General features: G+C 30.7%; 1 protein-coding gene across 1 annotated transcript in view; it reads right to left on the bottom strand.

Moving 5' to 3' along the window:
- Nucleotides 1-2,398: 2,398 nt before the first annotated feature.
- LOC111637497 (plexin domain-containing protein 2-like) overlaps nucleotides 2,399-21,613 on the bottom strand; it is a 41,323-nt gene continuing 22,108 nt past the window's right edge. The window contains exons 6-11 of the mRNA XM_023383004.1: nucleotides 15,191-15,244; nucleotides 9,920-9,984; nucleotides 7,371-7,461; nucleotides 7,192-7,287; nucleotides 3,801-3,943; nucleotides 2,399-3,713 (exon numbers count right to left, since the gene is read on the bottom strand). Coding sequence (XP_023238772.1) covers nucleotides 3,609-3,713; nucleotides 3,801-3,943; nucleotides 7,192-7,287; nucleotides 7,371-7,461; nucleotides 9,920-9,984; nucleotides 15,191-15,244 — 554 coding nt within the window. The 3' untranslated portion in view covers nucleotides 2,399-3,608. The remainder of the gene's footprint in view (nucleotides 3,714-3,800; nucleotides 3,944-7,191; nucleotides 7,288-7,370; nucleotides 7,462-9,919; nucleotides 9,985-15,190; nucleotides 15,245-21,613) is intronic.

The following is a 21,613-nucleotide window of genomic DNA, read 5'->3' as shown; positions in this document are numbered from 1 at the left end:
TTATTAATAGTATGATAAATAATAATAAACTGTGTCGGGCACCATATGTTGTGAGATTTTATCATAAAAATGGATGTGTTTGTGCCTATATGTCACTCTGCAGCCAAAACTACACATCGCACACAAATGGTGTTTGTGTGTAGTAGTAGCCCCAAGTCTCCCATCGTGCACTATGGTGGTTGTGTCTCGATAGCTATAAAGGTGTGAGAGAGATGGGGGACTTTGAAAATGTGTGACACTTCAATGTGAATGTTCCAGAACCTAGAGGTGAAATTTGGTACACAGTTAGGGCAAGTCATGAAAACACACACTAAGAAGGGATTTTTCAAAATTCCCCCATGGGGGAGAGGGAGAGGATTATGGCTTAACCTGAAGAATGGCTTCTACTGTACTATTTTAGATGCGATTTTTTTGTTTTTAATTACGTTTAGTCTTCATTGAATACTTAGGGGTATTAAATTGATAACATTTCAGACATTGTTATAAATATTTTTATATATTTTGATTTTTTAACCAAATGTTCGGACCATTATGAATTCGAATTTCTTTTTGCATATTGGTTCGATTATAGAACAATTGTAAATGTTCCAGAAAATTTATCAAATTAAAAACAGTTCGTTTGATTCTCAGCGGTAGATGTTAAATAACAATTACTATGGTTGTTGAAATATTGAATGTAAATAGGGTTTGCTTGCGAAGCCACGGGTAACAGCTAGTTAATAATATAAAAATGCTTATTTTTGAGGATATAGAAGAGTTTTATAAAAGAAAAGAAAGAAAAAAAAACTAGAAAAGTGTGCCTAGCAATGCTTGGGTTTTTCAGGGGGTGTGAACTTGAGAGGGTGATAAAAACAACAGTCCTAGTAACTAAAATGTGCATTTATTGACCCAAATATTTATAATAATGAAATTGCAAAGAACAGAATTTGCTCAGGCTTGCGGGATCATTCTTGTCCCCTTGCATAACTGGTGCTCTAACATTTAGCTCTAAGTTATGAAATGATAATCCATCTGATTCTAAGGAGTTTAAAAATTCCACTGGGTACATCATTGCTGCCTCTGCCTCAAAAATGGAATCAATAGACTTGCCATTATTGAGATGAAAAAGTTGTTTAGCAAAATTCTCTGCAGATCTCTCCCAATAGGTCGACCCTCGTATTCATTGAAAGGAACAACTGTTTAATGTGATTGTACAGTGATGATGCCTTGGTAGCCAACTAGCAATCTATTATCAACAAATCAACAACAGTATTTATTTATGATTTTTGCCAACAGATGACACTATATGTAAATGCAGCAAGAAGCATATACTACTACAATATTTAACTTAATGTCGATTCAAGGGTCTAAGTAATAGTCATACAAACTTTGGTATTTAGATGGGTCTAAAATTATGTTTGATTTAAAGAAAAAATCCACATCTGCACCTGTAAATATTGCACGTTGCTTTCTCTTAAAACTTCCATTGTTGAAGACTTAATCCTCTCTCTTTCCCCACAGGAGGATTTCAAAAAATCCCTTGTTAGCATGCGTTCTCGTGACGCACCTTAACTGTGTACCAAATTTCAAGTTTCAACTCCTAACCATGCTGAAATGCTCTTATACACATGTACCATCTATTGTAGGATAAATGTACTATGCCAGAAACCTTTATGGGAGTATATTAAACAACTTCCCAAAGTTTCATGGCAATCGGATAAATGGTGTAGTAATAGATGAAGGACAGACAGATATACATTCATTTTATATATATATATATAGATTGTAAATGTTTATAATGAATAAACTTCATTAAGTCCAATCTTTCTCAAGATATGACATGACTCCCTGATCTTACCCCCTTGACTTTTAAACACCAAAATTTATTAGTATCAATGCCTCTCATATACATCAAATTTCATTTCTTAATCATTACCCTGTCCTGAGATATTAAACAAAACATGCACACACAATTTTTTCCTCTTTTTTGGGTTCAGGGGATTTCAAAACATGGAGAATTCCAAAAAACTCAGAAAATCAGATTTGACAATTCCAATACACACACAAATAGCACATGAACAAAACATTTTTCTGTAGTTATGTCTCAACTTTGGTCTGGAAGAGCACTAGTATATGCACCAAAAACACCACATAATAATACGTGTAAAATTAGTGATTAATATTTACAATAACTCTGTTATTTAAATAATTAAAATTAAATAATGTGAGACAGTTATCCATCAAACTTTCATCACATACATCCAATATATAAAAGTAAAACAAGAATACTATAAAAAAAAAAAAATTAGCTAATGGCTCAGGTCAACTTAAATGCACTAAATATTTTTTCTTGACTATTTCATGCTGAAATGGACTGTCTAATATGCTGTAAAATATGGTAATTTGTACAATCATATTAGAGTATTCTAATTAAATTCCACCAAAATATTTAAAATAAATAAGGGAATAAAAATGATTTGTGAATGCAAAGTAATACAGCAGAGTCCTGAGAATTTGATTCTCAATAACTGACATTTTGTTTCTTTCAAAAAGAAAAATACGTCATCTATTTTTACATCTATAACTTAACTGTAGAATTAAATAGGGTATCATTTTTCATCAACATCAATTCCTCAAGTTAACAGAGAATTTAACTCTTTTTCTAAGGTGCCACTGCAAAACACAACAACACAAATGTCACTGGCTTGAAGGTAGTCACTGAATAGCCAATATTTTTTTAAAATTAAAATTTAATTGCAAATAGAAAGTCATTAATGACACGCAGTTAATATGTACAGTACGTGAATTTGCTCATATACCTTTTGCAAAAATTCCACTATTTAGACTAACATTACTGCTATGACATCGGTGTTGAACAAACTTGGTAATTTAATGGAATTCCGCTATGGTCGGCAACATGCGAGTCTGTAAAACTCATCATTTTGGTAACTCATTATCTTCGGAGTCCACATTAAGTCAAATTTACAGGAGTCTACTGTATTTGAAAAACTTTGATATCATGTTAATTTACATAACATGTTTAAGAGATTAAATTTAAAGTAGATACGGCATGTTTTAGCCATGCTGGTTAGTTGTGAAATTACTACATAGCTAGTTATTGCAATTTTAATTGTTTTTCTTCTGTTTGATCTTTTTTCTCCTAATCAGGTTAAGACTAAGTGTATTTTGTTAAAGTTAGCAATTATTAAATTTAACAGAAACTCTATCTTTTGTTGTAAATAAGGAAAGAAATGCAATATTGGTTATAAAACTCTGCTGCAAGTTTCTTGAGTCTTTTTATTAAAATGTTTTTATATGTAAATTAAAAAATAATCAACAAAAAGAATATGAGACAAATTGCTTATAACAACTTTTCAAAATTAGATAAAAGGCATTTAAAATTGATTGTCTAGATATAATTTTGTTCTTTAAGAACTGCGAGTTAAAATGTTTTGTGTACATTAAAGTGCTAAGGTTCATTTTTTGTTTTGGGATTTCAGATTTTTCTGATAACATATTCAAATATCTCTTTCAATTGTGCCATTTTATTTTTCTGTAAGTAATCTGCTTCTCTTCAAATGTTTTGTGCAAGTATATTAGTGGTATAGTGTAATGTGGTATAGATATAATCAAAAATATTTGTCATTTATAAATATTAAATAAATAAAATTCATACCGATATGTGGAAATGTTTCCGTACTATTAGATCCATTAGAACATTTGATTTTTTCTTTCTATAAAGATAATTACGTTATTTATCTTTAATAATTAATTATGTTAAAGCTATCAAAGAAAAGTTTATAAAAAAAAAAACCACTTGCTTTGCGATCGCAGTCTTGTTTGAGCCACTCTTGCCTGTAACGGTCCAATCCGTCCGAGCACCTCTTGACCCGGTCGCACCAGATACAGTCGAAGCCAATGTCGGATGAAATACAGGATTGACAATCATTAAAGCTCAGACAGGCTAAAAACATTGAATAAAAACGAATATTTTAGATAAAGATAATATATCAATTATTTATGCCATTAGATTATGTCTACATATTTCCACTTTGTTCTAGAATTATATTTCAGCCACAAGACAAACCAAACAAATAAAGGTAATTATAAATTTAAGTATTTATTTTTATTAATTAGTAAAAAATGATAGAAAATACTTATGATAATGATAATTTCTAAGGGATGTTTTTCTGTAATGCCAATTAAGAAGAGTAGTAATGGCTTTTTAATGAGAAATTTCCATGCTTAAGAATTCATTTTATTCTAGTGACAAATTTATGCATTCTTGGAAAATAGAAGAATCGATAAATACATAAATTTTAATTCTTTTTACGACTGTCAAAATAATCATACCAGAGTCATGAAGTCACAGTAAAATATCGTCTTACTGGATAAAATGAAATACGTGTTCAGTTTAAACCACGAGTCATAATAATAATACAGTAAAACCTGTCTAAAAAGGAACATGAATAAGCTAGAAACTTGCTAAACAAAAAGTTTTGAAATGGAGTAATTTTTTTTATGCTAAATTTTACTACAGACAGAAATCTGTCCAATGTGAAATCAAAAGAGGTTTATGGGTATGACAAAAGCAACTTAATCAGAATAAAGTGAAGAATTACTGTTCCACTCGCAGAGCAAATAAGTAAAATCACCTCAGAGTATAATGGTCATTGCAGTGCGTGTCAAATTGTATTCCAAAAATGATTTTGAATTTTTCAGAGAAATAAAGGTCATGTGACAAGAGGAGATATGGACACACTGTCTTTGTTAGAATTAATCATGAGCAGAATCAAACACTCTTAAGAATCAAGAACTTTCAAGAACTGGAACAAGTTTCTGATAATTGCATTCTTAAGAACAAACAAACAATGAATGTAATTTGGGACAATGAGGATAAGATATCACAGTGCTATCAATTTGCCTTGTACGGAGCAGTTAGTAACTAACTATAGTCTGTTCACTGCAACTTCATGCGTGAAATGAAGAAGCAAAGCAACCTCTTCATCATTGTATAATACAAAATATATCCTTCCACATTGCTATTGCTTCTACAGTGAGACATGTAATGTCCTAATAAAAAACTTCTATTAATCATTATAAATTTAGTCTGAGAGAGAAAAGTGTTAAGAAATATTTCAATAAAACCGTACTATTGTCCGTACTGACCATAACAGCCACCATTTCTGAACTGTTGTTTGGAAGAAGAAAGGTGTTTGGGAACAGTGAGGAATAAGCAGTTGAATAGTTTTCAATTCTTACATTTGAACACGTCCATCTTTAGTCCAAATTACTCAGTTCCATAACTGGGAATAAATTATATGGGGCTACAGGAGTGAGCTGAGAAAAATTCCAACTGGTATTTTTCTCTTTTCCAGCCAGCACAGTCTATTAGCTACAGTCAGAGTATTAAAAATGTAACAGTAGCCTAAGTTTACATTACAAAAACAAAAGCATGTATTATATTTAGTGTATATGGGCATAGTCAAGTGAATTGAGGAGACTGCTACCTCTTGGTCGCTCCGTAGTTATGGCTTTGGAATCACTTAGGATTAAACCTAGTAATAAAATTTGTGTTAAAGTGATTTTACTATAAAAACAAATGAAAGTAATTTTGTGTTACATTTATCTGGTATAATTTAAAGATTAAAAAATAGAAAAAAATACTAAACCTGTTCAAAACAGAAAAATAATTTGTTATTGTACAGTTTCAGTTTACACAGGTTTTAGTGTAATAAACAGATCTCATATGTGGCACAAATAAGTTATTATAAATCTCCAGATGTTGGAGACATTTATACAACATTCTGTTAAACAATGTTTGTAAATCTTCAGTGTTTCAGCATTCTCAGCTAAGATAAGATTCTATAAGCATGTTTTGACAGTTGAGGCTTTGTCCTAGAAAACTACATTTGTTCTGTCATGTAGCAAGTGTCAGAAAAGACAGAATAAAACTTGTATTAGATACACTTCTTGTCTTCTTAAAACTAGAATCAAATGTGCACAATTGATAGTAAAATTTCTAACACTTACTAAAACTATTTAGCCTCATGTCTCATTTAATATTGATGTTAACTTTATTACACCTGAATAATTGGAAAATGGATAAAAGTAGGCTTAAAAGCAAGCATGAATTTCTTTGTCCTCACTCAAGTTTAATGCACATTCAACACTTACGTTTTTCAATTTAAATACAATCATTCTGTATGCGATTTACATTCACATATTCTGTATACCAGTCTTAAATTATTTTAAAATAATTCAATAGGTGAAATATGAATAATGCTCTAAAATGTAACTACCTACTTTTTGATTTAATTTAATTGTAACATGAAGTTGAAACAAGTAAAATGGTGAAGCCATTCTTGGGACGAGACTATGTCTCAGAGAGCACGAGCAATGCATGTGCAAATCTCGCACTTGCGCCTGTTTGTAGAAACAGTTTCAGCATTTTGTATTTTATTTTGAATCGGTTCTCGATCCCTTGACTACCTACAAGTCTGGTTTATTTTATGTGCGCACGATTTGGGCATCAAATACTCTGTGCCAAATTGCAACACCTGACACGTGAGTACGCCTTCATACCTCTAAGGTGTGCAGCCATTGACAGCAGCGTGATTTTAGAGACTAGACATACTCGTCAATAAAGGTAGAAAATATCCATTTTTGTAGAAATTTTCTGTTGGATGTTATGAAGATTTGGCTTCAGTTTTGTGTCCGGTTTATAGATTTTCTACATTTGTTTTTTTAAAATAAATGGCCAAATTTCATTTATTACTTTCTTTAACAATTCAGTTAACTAAATGATTTGGTTCAGAAATTATATCAGTTAGACATTTGAGTGCCAAGTTTTAATTTTTATTCCTTTCTGAAAGTTTATATTTTCATTAATCTTATTAATAATTTCCTCTCTTGGAGAGGAATCTTAAAACATGCAAAACAACCGAGTCATTACGTGAATTAAACATAATGATAAAGATAAATATAAAAAACATTGTAAAGCCTGATGAGTATGTATAGAAACTTCCAACGATCACCTAAATGGTCGGCTTTGATACAATTTGGCTAATTAAATAATTAATACATAGCGCCTAATGCCTTCCTGTAGTGACAAATTACTTACTCAACTAAATTAGTGATTATAATTTTAATAATTTATTAAATAACTTAAAACCTTCTAACTGGCTTTTAAACCAACAAAACGATACTTACTTGGCAGCGCAGTAAACACGATGGCAGTGAAATTTCCTATTTCATCCCTTTTCATTTCAATTCGATTGTATTCGTAAATTGTCTTTCTTCGAATGTCTTAATAAAAATGAACGCAAGAAAAATTAGTAAAAAAAAATAAAAAGCTTCGTAAAATAATTTACAATAAATCGATTTCTTACAATAAATGGTACGATCTATAGTGTATGCATCGGATATTCCGACTTTAACGGGATGAGAGTGATTGGCGATGTCTACTACCGATAGAGGAATCTAAAAGAAATATGCAAAATTAATTCATATAAAGAAAATTTAAGATAAATGTAACTGAAAATATTATAGTATATACAATACTTTTAAATACAGTTTTGACTTTTAAGTATGTAAACCAATTCTGTTCAGTTACAATGTAAAGAGGAAAAATAATTTGTAACATTTCACTTATAAAATCAGATAAAAAAATATTTTAAATGTGAATCATTTCTTTCTAGTTATTTTTTAACTTTAAATTTACTTTGAAACACCCTGTGTAATATAATTTTGAAAACAAATAAATGTCAACCACAGGCACCATTAAAGGGTGATGTGTGCATTCAGCTGAGGAGAGATGCAGATTTATTTTCCAAGTAAAGGAAACCGTGCTCAAAGGAAGACCATAAAATGACTTTTGGACAAACCCTTTTCTTTCTCACATTTTAGTTAGAACATGTTCTAACTAAAAATAAAGAAAGGAAAAATTGTTTGATCAGGAACGGATCGAACAGTCAACCCTTGTTTACGTAACTACTAATGTTTGGCAACACTAGCATTATGCAAATCAGTTATCTATCGTCGCGAGTCTGGCAAATTTATAGTACAAATATTTTCTGTATTTTGGTTTAATAAAGCATTAAAATAAGTACCTAATTATTATTTTTTACTTACTTATTTATTTATTTACCTACATATTACATATTTTATTATAGAATTTATTATTAGTTCGTTTAATTGGGGCAGCTGCTTAATTTGGCCAAAATGGAATAGTCCCAATTAAGTGGAATCCACTGTGTTTCCTTGTTCAAAATTTTTAGATTTATTGCCATACATAACAATAAATTGTAAAAACTAAACAACATATGAATTAATAAATAATTTTTAAAGAGTTTTTTTTTGTGTATGCATCTCATTAGAGACTGTCCATAAATGACATCCACACAGGAAGGGAGGGACAAGGTTAAGACAAGTCAGACAAAAGGGGAAGGGTTAGGCTTCGGTAGACATCTGTTTTTATTTTTATTAATTTTATGCATTTTATTATATTTATTTCGACTATTTTGGTTTGCAATAAAAATTGCAGATCAAAATGTTTGTGGCTTTATTAAAATCTTGTGATAGAGTAGGTACAAATGATGTATTTTGCTTTAGAAGTAAAGATTGTCTGTCTATCTCTTAACACATCTCTTATCAAGCACTTGATCAGGGGATTATCAGATTTAAAGCCAACTATACAAAGATTTATATGTGTTGCATCCTTAATGCCTTGGAGAGCAACAAAAACCTCAGCATCATTCAGTTTTGAAATGGTTTCACCATAGCTAATTTCTTCTTAACAAAACAGGTGCAAGAGGACACCGACGACAAATCTGCAAATGCCTATACGGAAGAACTTTCAGTCTGAAACAGTAAAAGACCAATTCAGATGAACAATGAATTATTGTAGATGTATAGTGTGAGAAAACCATTACAGGAATAAAGGAATTGGCTAAGAGAATTGCTGACATGCTATGTTCAGATAATTAAAATGAAAGAAGCAGCAGCTTCTCATCCATCACTATGCTCTTACAAAAGTCAACTGCATTGATGTGTAAGAACTCCTACTGCTACTGAATCTGAGTCAGCAAACCATGCTGTTTCAGTTTCTGACATTCTGTAATACTACTTAATGCATTCTGGTGAATAGCTTAGTACGCATCTATTTTTATCAAGTTAGGTACTCAAATATGGTATAAGAAAATTTTGCTCTGTATTTTCAGAAACACTGGATTAAAATGTTATATCGTTTTACTTATGTTTTTACTATAACATTTTTCTGCTAATTGTAAATGATTTCACAAGTGTCTAGGTCAGGGGTAACAAACTAGAGCCCGTGGGCCAGATACGGCCCATTAAGGTTTCATATCTGGCCTGCAGCCTTGACGATTTCTATTCTAAAAATCAATATTTCTAACATCTTGCAGCAATTAAAACAAAAAAAATTCAAATGTCAAACTGTTTACATATCATAAAAACTGACAATAAAAGGGCCTTAAAAATTTTCTTTTTTAACTCGAATATGGTCTGTCTGATATACATCTATTTGACTGGCCCATTGTTGCATTTGAGTTTGAGACTCCTAGTCTAGGTCATCTGGAACTACTTGAGATAGAATAGAAATTTAAACAAAATTTCATTTTATGTGATACCTTCTTACACACAACAAGACCATATTGTATCTTTAAAAATCTCAAGAATAATGCTCCTAATAAGCATTTATTTTCTACAATTCTTTACTATTTATGCAGAGATTTTTTTTTATCATAGTTATTACTTATTACATTATTACAGTTTGTAATTTTTAATGCTTAGTTCACATTATATTTAAAGTGTTATTCATGAGTTGAAGTTTTAATCTCAAACTTCAACAAACCACAAATTAAAAAATAAACAGGAATTTGAAAATTATTCAAAATATAAAAAATTGTTAAATACGTACTTCTTCATAAACAAATATTATTTTCCCATTCTTCATCAAAGTGACTTGGAATGTGAATGGACCATCTGAAATTTAGTAAAAATTACTTGAAAATACTTTAATTTACAGAGAAATATTTCAATTTATTAAGTAAATAGGAATTAATGTAAAATACAAAGAACTGACACAGATGATACTTATTATATTATGAACTGAAAGAAACTCAACTAAATTTTCTACAGTTGAAATACGTGGTGCATTCAAGCTATAACACGTCCAATTTTTTTCTCACAAACTAATCACACGAAAACTGTGAAACTTGTGTAACTTCTCGACGTAATCTCCCTGCAGCCATACACATTTTACACAATGTCGATGCCATGATTCCATGGCCGCTGTGAATGCTTCTTTAGGAGTCTGGTTTGACCACTGGAAAATTTCTGATGTGGCATGGCTAGTGAATGTGTGACCACGGAGAGTGTCTTTCATTGTTGGAAACAGCCAAAAGTCACTAGGAGCCAGGTCAGGTGAGTAGGGAGCATGAGAAATCACTTCAAAGTTGTTGTCACAAAGAAACTACAGTGTCACGTTCGCCCGATGTGCTGGTCTTTTCAGGTCTTCATGCAGGATTATGTGCACAGATCCCACAGAAACGAATGTGTTCCACACTCATTCGGTGATCCTCCAAAACAACTTTCTCCACTCACTCGATCATGTCGTCAGACTGGCTGGTGCAAGGCCAAGATTGTCTTGGTTTCTTGTCACATGATGTTCTGCATTCTTTGAACTGTTGCACCCACGAATGCACATTAGACATATCCACGACACCATCACCACACGTCTCACTCAACTGGCGATGAATTTCAATCGGTGTCACACCACTCAAATGGAGAAAAGGAATGATCACACGCAGTTCTTGTAATGAAAACGTCACCATTTTAAGTATCAAAAACAGTCCCCACTCTTGCCGCTGCCGCTAGAATTCTGTGTGCCGTACAGTGCCGCCATCTCTCTTACGCATTCACAATCAGTGCACGCATATTTTAAAACAAACCGCATGTTTCTATCTGTTTCCAGTCCTGAGAAAAAAAATCTGAGGTGTTATAACTTGAATGCACCTCATATATTCCCATATTATCCAACATACTGGCAATGCTTGGGTTAAGAAATTTTTAGTTGGCATTTCCTTTTCTGGTCCATTTGTTCTTTTTAGGGAAGAACCAGGAAAAAATTAAAGACATGATCAAGTGTGTCTTTAATTTGGATTTGTTAGTTGGTAACTGTACATATTGAATAATTGCTTTTGTCGAGGTATCAATGAATTTCAAATTTTTCTTTTGATCCTCTCATAATGAAATGTATTTATTTTTTATTTTACAGAAACATTCAGAAAAGATTAAAAAGTTTCTCTCAAATGATAATAAAGTAATTCTTAATAGAGCAATCTGAATAAAACACTTTAAAGTAATATATTTCAAGGCGCAATAATTATATTTCACAGAGACATTGAAAGTAGATGGGAAATAATAAATACTTTCAAAATATTCATTAGATTTCATGTCAAAAGCAATATGTTCAACCAGTTTTAGCCAATTATAAATCATTATTTAGATTAGATGCCCTTAAATTTATATGAATTAATAATTAAGGTGTCTCCTATAAGTATACAGCAACCCTTTTTCTACACTATATTAGTATAATGATACTGTTATGTAAAACAGTACATTACGACAAGATAATGAAACACAATTATAAGGTAGATTGTTATAGGTTAAATGGTTTAACACTTTTGATACTTACCTATCCTATAAATATAAAGCCATGTATTTTATAAAGTAAACATTTGTCACAATTACTATTTTTATACTATATGTATTATATATGATGTATGTGAGGTTAGGAATAGGCAAATGAAGAACCATTTTCTTAGCTTGTTTACGGAATATGGAGTGGCTAAAGAAAAATCTTTAACCGATATGGAAAAGGGAAAATTCTTGGTTTTAAAGAAAATGGCTATTCTGCAAGTCTAATGTAAATAAATTAAACAGATTGTGTATATTATATGATAATTTCCTTCATTTAGTCAAGAACTATGCTAAGAAGCCAAGTGGAAAGCTTAGCAAAGTTACACCAACAACAAAATGGCATATTTTGTTGTTGGTGTAATGCTATATCTTTACAAGCTGTTACACATGATGATGGTATTGATGTGTCTAAGTCAACCATTGACCAAATTGTGGCATGAGGCCCTCATCTGGTATACAAGCACAAAAAACCTAATGCCTAATGCATGATGTACACACATTAGAGTTATTTATAACTTTATAAACAGTGGGGACCAAATTTAACGGTAAGAGAATGAACCAAAATCATAATTTAATATTTGACAAGGTAATAAAAATCACAAAAATTGTAAAACTTAAATTATAGCTAACAACTCATTAAAAAAAACATAACCTTAGAAACTATTAAACATGTAAATAATAAACAATTATTTATTGTAACATGGTCACAATGCTGGGCTGCAATTTTTAATCATATTTTTAATTTATTTAATTTAAGATATATGCTCTCTACCTCACATCAGTAGTGGCTTGCCAGTGTACACAGAGAAAAACTTGAGACTGTCGGGAGAGCCACCAGGTAAATGACTGTAGTACCGAATTGCCGCCTGGTACAGAGTGTTGATCTGAAAAGACTTGCCAACACCAGCACCCCCCAGAGATATAAAGGTGGAACCTCTCACCACACTTGATGTGATGCAGGGCCTCCAGGAAAATTTTTCGTTGTCCCTGATTCAGATTGGGTATATATTTGAAAACAGTGTCACAATAAATCTGTCTTGGCATTTGGAAAGTGATCTGGTGTCGATAATCATTGGGAATTGGTGGGGGTGCATCCACTTGCAAGAAGCCACGTTTCACTTGTGATCTTCTAGGACGGAAGACAACCAACTCATCATCTAAGTCTTTATCTTCTCCTTGTTGTTCGATTTGGGCATGGTCATCCTTCTCTATTTGTTGCTGTTGAGCTCATTCTATGGCCTGTTGCAACTCTTCTTCATTGACCTGTGGTGAAAAGCATTTGCAAACACTTGTGATTTTTTCCTGTATGTGCCGATTTTGGTATAGTGTGACTAAGTCAAGCAGGTTGGTGGTTTTGTTTCGCCATGGGTAAAACAACATTAGGTGTTTGCAGCAGTAGTTGATCCTGTCCTGTTGTCGGTTGAAACACCTGTAGCAAATCACTTTGCTCACTGTGTGCTTTCGGAAGTGTTCGTTAAAGTTGGCCACATGCATAGTGTTGTTGGGTTGAGCGGCCTCGCCTTGGGACACTTCTTTCTGCTTGGCGTCATTGTTAATGTCCTCAGGCTGGTCTTGGTCTTCATTGAAGTCATCTGCAGGCTGAGCATCCTGTCTGGAATGGCTTTGAGGTGGTAGTACATCATACCTTTCTTTTAACAATAAAGTTGTGTCGGTCATCTATCTAACACCTTTCGGGAAAAATTTTTTGAATCAAAATCACATGACTTCTGGTTTGAAGTTCTTATATAATCAATTGGAGCCTCCTGCCCCTAAGGTTTCCATATCTGGTCTCGTCTTTCATCTATCTAACTCTATTCTCAAGATTGAGGAAAGACAGGCAGATGGACAAATAGACAGACAGACAACGATGGGAATTTTACAAATTGCAGTCCAAAAATATAATCATTAGATATGCTTTAATCTGGCTACATTTTTAGCACAAGCATATTAAACTTAATGACATGAACATCACATCAGATGTAGAATGGTACTTGGAAACTCAAGATGTGACCTTAAGTCATATATATGTAGCCAAGGGTTAAAAATCAGTCTCTTGATTGAAACATTTTTACCATGTACTCTTTTAAACCACTCAAACAAAGAATATTTGACATCTTTATGAGTTGCACTATGGAACTTCTGGCACAACATTGCTGTTGAAGTTCTCTAGGAGCACTGATCTGTATTTTGGCACAGTTAACAATGAATTTGCAGGAATGCTTTCTTTGCAACTTCACATTTTTTTCAGCTGTCTCTAGTTGACTAGCTTAATAATATCTATCTTTGTCTCTAATGGCAAAGCTTTTCAATTTCATCTGAACTCAGACAGTGTAGTCAAAACACACTGCAATGAGCTTGCACTGAGGAGCCTCTTCTCAATAAGACAAACTCAGAATAAACTGAATTTCAAGCAGAATGATCGTGTAATATAGCGTTTCTTTGATATAGTGTTTGAAATTGGTCAATACAGCTTTAGTGATAAGACAGTCATGGACTATGAGTGTGAAAAGTGAATATGGTCCTGATTATATTGAAGTCTAGAAGAACTAAAGAACAGTCAATCCACTCAAGTTGATAACCTGAATGACTTACTATAGTTCCTTAATGAAACCAAAAAGGGGTAATTAAGCAATGAACTTTTAGTTGAAAGACTTAATTTTTTTTTCTTCTCTGTACTGAAACTGTGACCTTTCTTAAATTATATTTTTGAGACACCATGAAGTGTTGATACTAGACACTGGACTTTTTCATATCCACTTTATTTTCTTATGTACTTTACAGTCTAATTGTTCCAAATGCCAATAGACATTTTGGGCTAGTGCCTCTCATCTGTTGGCTGATATAAGTTTTCTACTGTTATTTTAAATCTATTGTTGACATTATTAAAACCAAACACCATCGTGTATTGTAAACCAGTTAAAAATTCCTAAAACCTGAAGCAATTTTTATGTAAAAAATTTACCTGCAGAGTTCCATTTTTACATTTGATACAGTACCAATAATATTGCACATACCACCAGAAATATACTGCTTAACACAAGTTCAGCACTTTGCAAATCATCGCACAAACTGCACTTTCAGGATTAAATTTCTTTCTCAGAAGAATTTGCATGATGTTCACGTTTAATTGACAAGATTGGATTCCCATTGTCCTATAGTCTATTTTTGGTATGGCGGTGAATGAACGCAAATCTTCATTATATCTGATATACAGCTTTGTAACATAACATTTTAGCATAAGTTTAATATTGGAGACTCATGGATATAGAGGAAAATTCACATTAACCAATAATTCACAATAACTGATCTCATTATATGAAGCCTCAACTGTATATACTGTACATATATTTGTTTATTTCATATTTAAATAAAGAATATTTAACTAGTTAGATATTTCTTTGACTTTAGTAAAGCTTAAAGTCATACAGACAGACACACACACACACATGTTGAATATATTTAATAAAAATTTAGGATAAGAACATACCATTTCCTCTGTCTTGTAGTAGTACTTTATGCCATTGAACAGTAAATGCAGTACCTTGAAAAAATAAAAAAAATAATCTAATTTACAAGTTGCTAAAATAATAATAATAATAAATACAGATAACAAAGTATATTTATTACTGATCAATAGTATATAATGTTTAATAATATTGTTTGCTAAGCACAAATAAAGCAATAAATTATTATAATTCTTATTTTTTTTTGCTGTTATTGATTTCTATAAATCTTAGCATAACCAAATGCAAGAAGAAAAAAAAATTATGATAAACTTAATTTAGTATATAAAAACATTCTAATTCAATAAACTTTATATTCAAATATAAGTTCATAAAAACATGAAAAAATTAAATTATAACTAAATAATTTATCAATGTATCAAAAAAATTAATTTTTTAAATATAATAAATTGTTATAAAAGATTACATTAAAAGAAATAAGACAATACCAACTAAAGAAAGTTTTAAAAAATTTGCATATTATGCCAATTGGGCTGATTCTTTCCTTCCAAAAACTTCTAATTATTAAACATTAATTTAATTATAATTATTAAATTTATGAAGAGATAATGCCTACCTCTAAGTCAAATTACTTAACATTTAATTATTAATAGTAGCATTAATCCGGCCTGATATAGTCTGGCAATCATTTGGCTTTAATATTTAAAAATAAAAAACAAATTCTTTTCTTAAAAATATTGAAACTTATACTTTGAAATGATTCTTGTAGTAAATAGCATTTGTGTTTCTATTAAACTTTCATACTGAAAAGAAGAGATGATAATTTTCCTTATATTTCCTTCTTTGTCTAGTTATGACATAGAATAAAGTCAAATTGATTTGTCATTCATGACTTTTACTTACCTCACAAACATTTATGTTACATGTTTCTATTTTTATATATTAACCAAACTGTAAATAATGTAAATATAAGAACTGATATAAATTTAGGTTGATAGCAGATACTCAACTATTCAATGTCATTTTAACTTTTTTCTTCAATGAAATTTCAATAGAAACATTGAACATAAAAATGATAAAGTCTTGCTTAATATATCCGTATTTCAAATGAGTATCATTTCTTTTTCTTTGCAGTTTTATTCAGAGTTAATTTCATAGATAGATAATATGTCAACTTTAGTAGAATTTTTTCCAATAATTAACCAGATTGATTATCTTCAAACTAATGTATAATTGTAAAATTTCATTAGATGGCAATTATGTTTAAAAGTAATGAAGATAAAGTCTGTTTAAAAAGGAACCACTATTTATTCACTTTCAATGCTCTGGAATACAAACTTTTGACGACCGACATTTCTTCGTAGGCTACTTGGGCCATCAAAATTAAAACTTCCTTTAAAAACACAGAAAAAGATATCCAATTAAAACCACAAGTTTAAAAGTTGAAACTGTTTTTAAGGGAAGTTTTAATTTTGACGGCCAAGTAGCCTACAAAAAAAAATGTCAGTCGTCAAAAGTTTGTATTCTGTAACATTGAAAGTGAATAAATGATGGTTCCTTTTTAAACCGACTTTATCTTAAATTATTTAGATTAAAAATAATATTGAACAAAGCTTATTAATATATTTACAATAATAAAGGCTGAATTATCTGGCTAAGTTAATAATTAGATACAAGGTAATTTGTCTAGAGGTAGTCGATTAAGCCACCATTTTTTGATAATTTTAATCATTACATCCATAGTGTAATTATTAATTATCAGTGATATCTGGCTAAGTGCCAGGGAAGTGGGCCATGGGCATTAAAGTCATACCCACTCTGTGCTGTAAGTGACTTTGTATGGTTGTATTATTAATAATTCTGGAAGAAAAAATTTGACAGAGGTCTGGCTGGATAGCATTACTGACAATGCATCTGTATAATAAGTGGAAGTTGCAGTTTCAAGTCCTGCTTTGAATCAATTCTTTTATTCCAAAAATTCTAAATTAAAATCAATTTATTAAAATTATCATGAAATGCGGCTTAACTGCCTGCCTCTAGACAAATTAATTCATATCTAATTATTAACTTAACCTAATCATAGTGTGATAATTTGGCAGATTGTCTGGCTTTAATCAAAAATCAGGTTTGCTGAGTTGTTATTAATATGTACAGGGTGTCCAAGAAAGATCTACATTATAAAATTTTGTTAAAAAACAAAGCAGTCTATCAAAATATGGTTTGAAGTAAAAGAATGATTAACTCAAAAAGTTTATTACAAAAGCTGAAATTGTTTTTGTACATTCAGTGAATCTCAATACGTACTCTTTTAGTTGCATGAAGAATGTCCAATCAATAACTGACCGATATGTTTCAAAATAGGATAGTGACCCCCTCTCACTATGAAGTTTTCTTACATAATTTGTTTGATACAATGTTTCCTGGATGACAGATTGGCTGTGGGGACCAACACCCTGGCCCCTAGGTCATCCAACATAACCCCAATGAATTTCTTTTTCTGGGGTTAAGTGAAAGACATTGTGTATTGTTTGTAATGTTACTGTTTTGAAAGAAAAAATAACACTTTCAATCACCAATATTATAGAAAAATGTTAACCACTTATTTGGGGACTATGCTGCATTTAAACAACACTTGACAACAAATCACTTATTGATTGGGTATTCTTTGTGCAACTAAAGAAACATGAATTGAGATTCACTGAATGTAGAAAAAACAATTTTGGCTTCTGTGTTAATTTTTGTAATAAAATAACTTTTTGTGCAGATCTCTCTTTTACTGCAAATTGTATTTTGATAGACTATTTCATTTTTTAAATAAAATTTTATAATATAAATCTTTCTCAGACATCCTGATTATTTAGATTAATAATACAGTATCCGTACATGCAATCCCATCTGTGATTCCCTGACTTTCCTCGATCAATTGTCACATTATTCCCTGACTTATTAACGTCTCCGCATTTTCCCTTTCCATTATGTAATATTTTACCAAGGTCTATTTAAGCCCATTTTGTACCCAATTATATATATTTTTTTAATTAAAAAAACCACTTTATTCACTTACAACTTGGCATAAAATCGATTATGTAATTAGCTACATAATTTTTATGTCTCTCAAAAAATTTCATATTTTAATTTAAAATTAATTTGTAAATTTTATTAAATAAGAAAAAGACTCATGTTGCAGCATAAAATCAAATTTTCTTAAAGCAAGAAGGAAGTAAATTCAAAATAATTTATACAGAAGAAATTGTGCACTTCATGTAAGGGCGAAATCACTTATTGTGTGCTATTTTTGGCGCATCACAAACTCATTCAAGGTCATTACATTTCTTCCCGTATCTCCTGGAAATTTATAGTGTGAGTAGCTGAGTTTTGGCAAGAAAGTGGGTCATTGTTGATGGTTTTTGAAAATCTGATTTTAACTCTATGGCGATATTTTGGTATACTTCCGAAAAATGTTCCTCAGCCATCTGAAGATGGAAATTTGCAGTTAGAGAGAAGACATATCACAAGTAATAATCCTGCCAATTTTGATGGATTGATAATCTCCACATACTGTATATGGCCAGCAGCAAAGAATACAAATAAAAATACATAAGTTAGTGAGATTCACCATGCGGTTCAAAATGTCCTGTACACAATATCATTAATTCAACTGACAGTTCTTTACCTCCCCCACAACATCGACTGACTGCAATGAGTTAACCAAATGTCACACAGGTTGAAAAAACTGTGAGGGTTGTGTATGGGACACAATTGCATTTGCTTAAGGTGTGAATCCATCTGTGTGTATTACCAGATGAAGGATAACATGTAAATGAATAAAGTCTTGGTGGTTATCACATTTCAAGTCAATATATATCAGTTCAAGCAGTGGTACACTTGAAATATTAACACTGGAATTGATGCACTTTGTTTTCTTATGCTCTCTATACAATCTGCATTAGTCATTTTGGTTTTTCTAATTCCTTTTAAATTTTTCTTTCCAATGATATATGTTTCTTACATTGTCTACGTAAGAATCATCATAGAGAATTTGAAACAAAGAGCGCGTGAACTGCCATACTGATATTCTAATTTTTCATTCCATCTAGCAATGAATACAAAAGGATCATGAGTTACATTACATTACATTTCTGTTCATATTTCCTTTGCAATTTCTTCGATATTATGAAAATTTTCTTCAACTTGCATTTATCAGCTTGTAACTTTACAAATTCTATTTTATTGGTTATTATTGCTAAATAATATTGTAGATCCTGTCATTCTGTACAAATCAACACTAACACCAAAACTAATGTCCTAGCTCTTCATGATCCAAAGTTTCACTGTCCAAACCGCACACTGTGTTGTCATTTTCAGTGTTCACGTGCAACCTCTACATCACTCTTTGTACACCCCCATTACCCACCATTTTAAATATGGACATTAACTTTCTATCCAACAAAATTTAAATTGTTAGATTATCATTTATAGTTTACAAGATATAATTGCAACAAATCTAGCCATTTGTTTGTTATTCCAGTTTTCATAGAATGCCCTATACCAAACTGAATTTAAAGACGAGCTCAAATCAAAAAGGAGTGAGAGCATCAGGTAGATTCCATAGTATTTGCAGATTCCCTGACTTTTTCTGCTAAAAATCTTATTCCCTGCCTTTCCAGGTTTCTTAATAAGAATAAATGTCTATTATTATCTTATTAAAAAGGTTAAGATATATTTTGGTTCACGTTAAATGCATTTCTAAATGACAGAAATCGAAACTTTTTGTCATTTTTCTTCTAAAAAGTATGAGAAAAAACTTCATTTTAAACGTGATTCAAAGAGGAAAAAATAAGATTAAATCTAGTTCAATAAAATAAAAAAATTTGATATTTACCATTATCAAAATATCTGACCACAGATTCATTTTTTAAACTCGTATCAAAATTTGCCATTAGTGGTGCAACATATTGCGTAGCTGCCAGCCAACTATGTACATACTCCTCCATGTATAGAAAACCTAGAATTTATAATTATGAATACTTTAATAAAAAGTTAATTTAATAGTATTTAAATTATTAAATTTTACAAATATAATCACTAATATAAACTTTTCAAATTCAGGATAATATATTCTTTTACTGTAACGACTAATTTATGTATTTGATGATAAACTTCTCAGTATAATATTTTTAAAACTAGAAATATACTTAATTGTATAAATAAAAAATAAAAAAATACAATGTTTAACAAAAGGTAAAAGGTGTATTTTTTATATTTATTTATACAATTAAATGTAATCCCATTGGCCATGGTTTTTACTGATTTTTTTTTACTTAGAAAAATACTCTATTAGATTAAATTGATAATGTAATTAATAAATAGATTTATGCTTTGAAATCTTTACCGAAATCAAAATCCAATTTGTTTTAATTATCAGCTCAAAGAAACTCAAGATGAATTAATAAAAACTTAAATGTTACATACAATGAAAATAATACCACCTTTATCTCATAATCCAACAATAAATATCTTTATAGAACTAACAAGTTACTTTATAATTCTTTTACATTGTTGTATTTACATCATCAATGAAAAAACATTACTAACATGTTAATATTTATAGAAAATATGTATATATAATTTTATTTTGTTTTATTGGAGATTCTTGTATCACAATCAATACATCACACACTTTGTCCCAACAGCGACAACAAGCTAATGTGTTAGATTTTTGTCAGAGAAAAATTACAAATAATCGAGGCCATAGAAATATATAAAGCTAAATAAAATGAGGTTGTATCAACAATGATAACATCTCCTTAGCCCAAACTTGGAAATACTGGTTATATTCTGTAATTCGTATGCTCGCTCACTAATTCCTGCAATGTTTTCAATAATTTAGTCTTTATTTTTTAGTTATATTTCACATTTAATTTTACAGATTACAAATAACAAATAATCTAGATTATGTCAATTAAGTAAGTGCATGAAAACACATCATATTTTATTGTATTATTTTTAATATTTATTTTTATTTTAGTATTAATTTCTACTTTTTTTTACTATTTGAATTCATTCATGTTGGTTAATTTAATATTTAAATTTTTCAAATCAAATTCACAAATGTATAGAAAGTTTCTGTTTTTCAAACGTTTGATAGATGAAATGGCTTTTTACTTGAAGAAGTCCTTTAAATGCGACTGAAAATATTTGTAATTCTGAATAAATGTTGCTGGATTAAGTAAGAAAAGTACTTTTTGTGTGTGTCAATGTTTATTGAAAAGTTCCAGTTCATTAATTAACTAACAGATTTCTTAACAATTTTCAATTCAGCACTTCAAACAACCTTTACAGCTCCAGTGGTATATGTTTACACCTTAGCAAACGTTTTCAACCTCATCGAGGTCTTCATCAGGCTACTTTAATTAGGAATTCGAACGCGTTTGGAACAGAACGTA

This window comes from Centruroides sculpturatus, unplaced genomic scaffold (genome assembly GCF_000671375.1).
Source record: "Centruroides sculpturatus isolate CEXI.00-Female unplaced genomic scaffold, Cexi_2.0 scaffold1010, whole genome shotgun sequence".
Classification (NCBI taxonomy): Eukaryota; Metazoa; Arthropoda; class Arachnida; order Scorpiones; family Buthidae; genus Centruroides; species Centruroides sculpturatus.
Note: the sequence above shows the minus strand (reverse complement) of the source record. Positions and strands in the feature narration are given on the sequence as shown.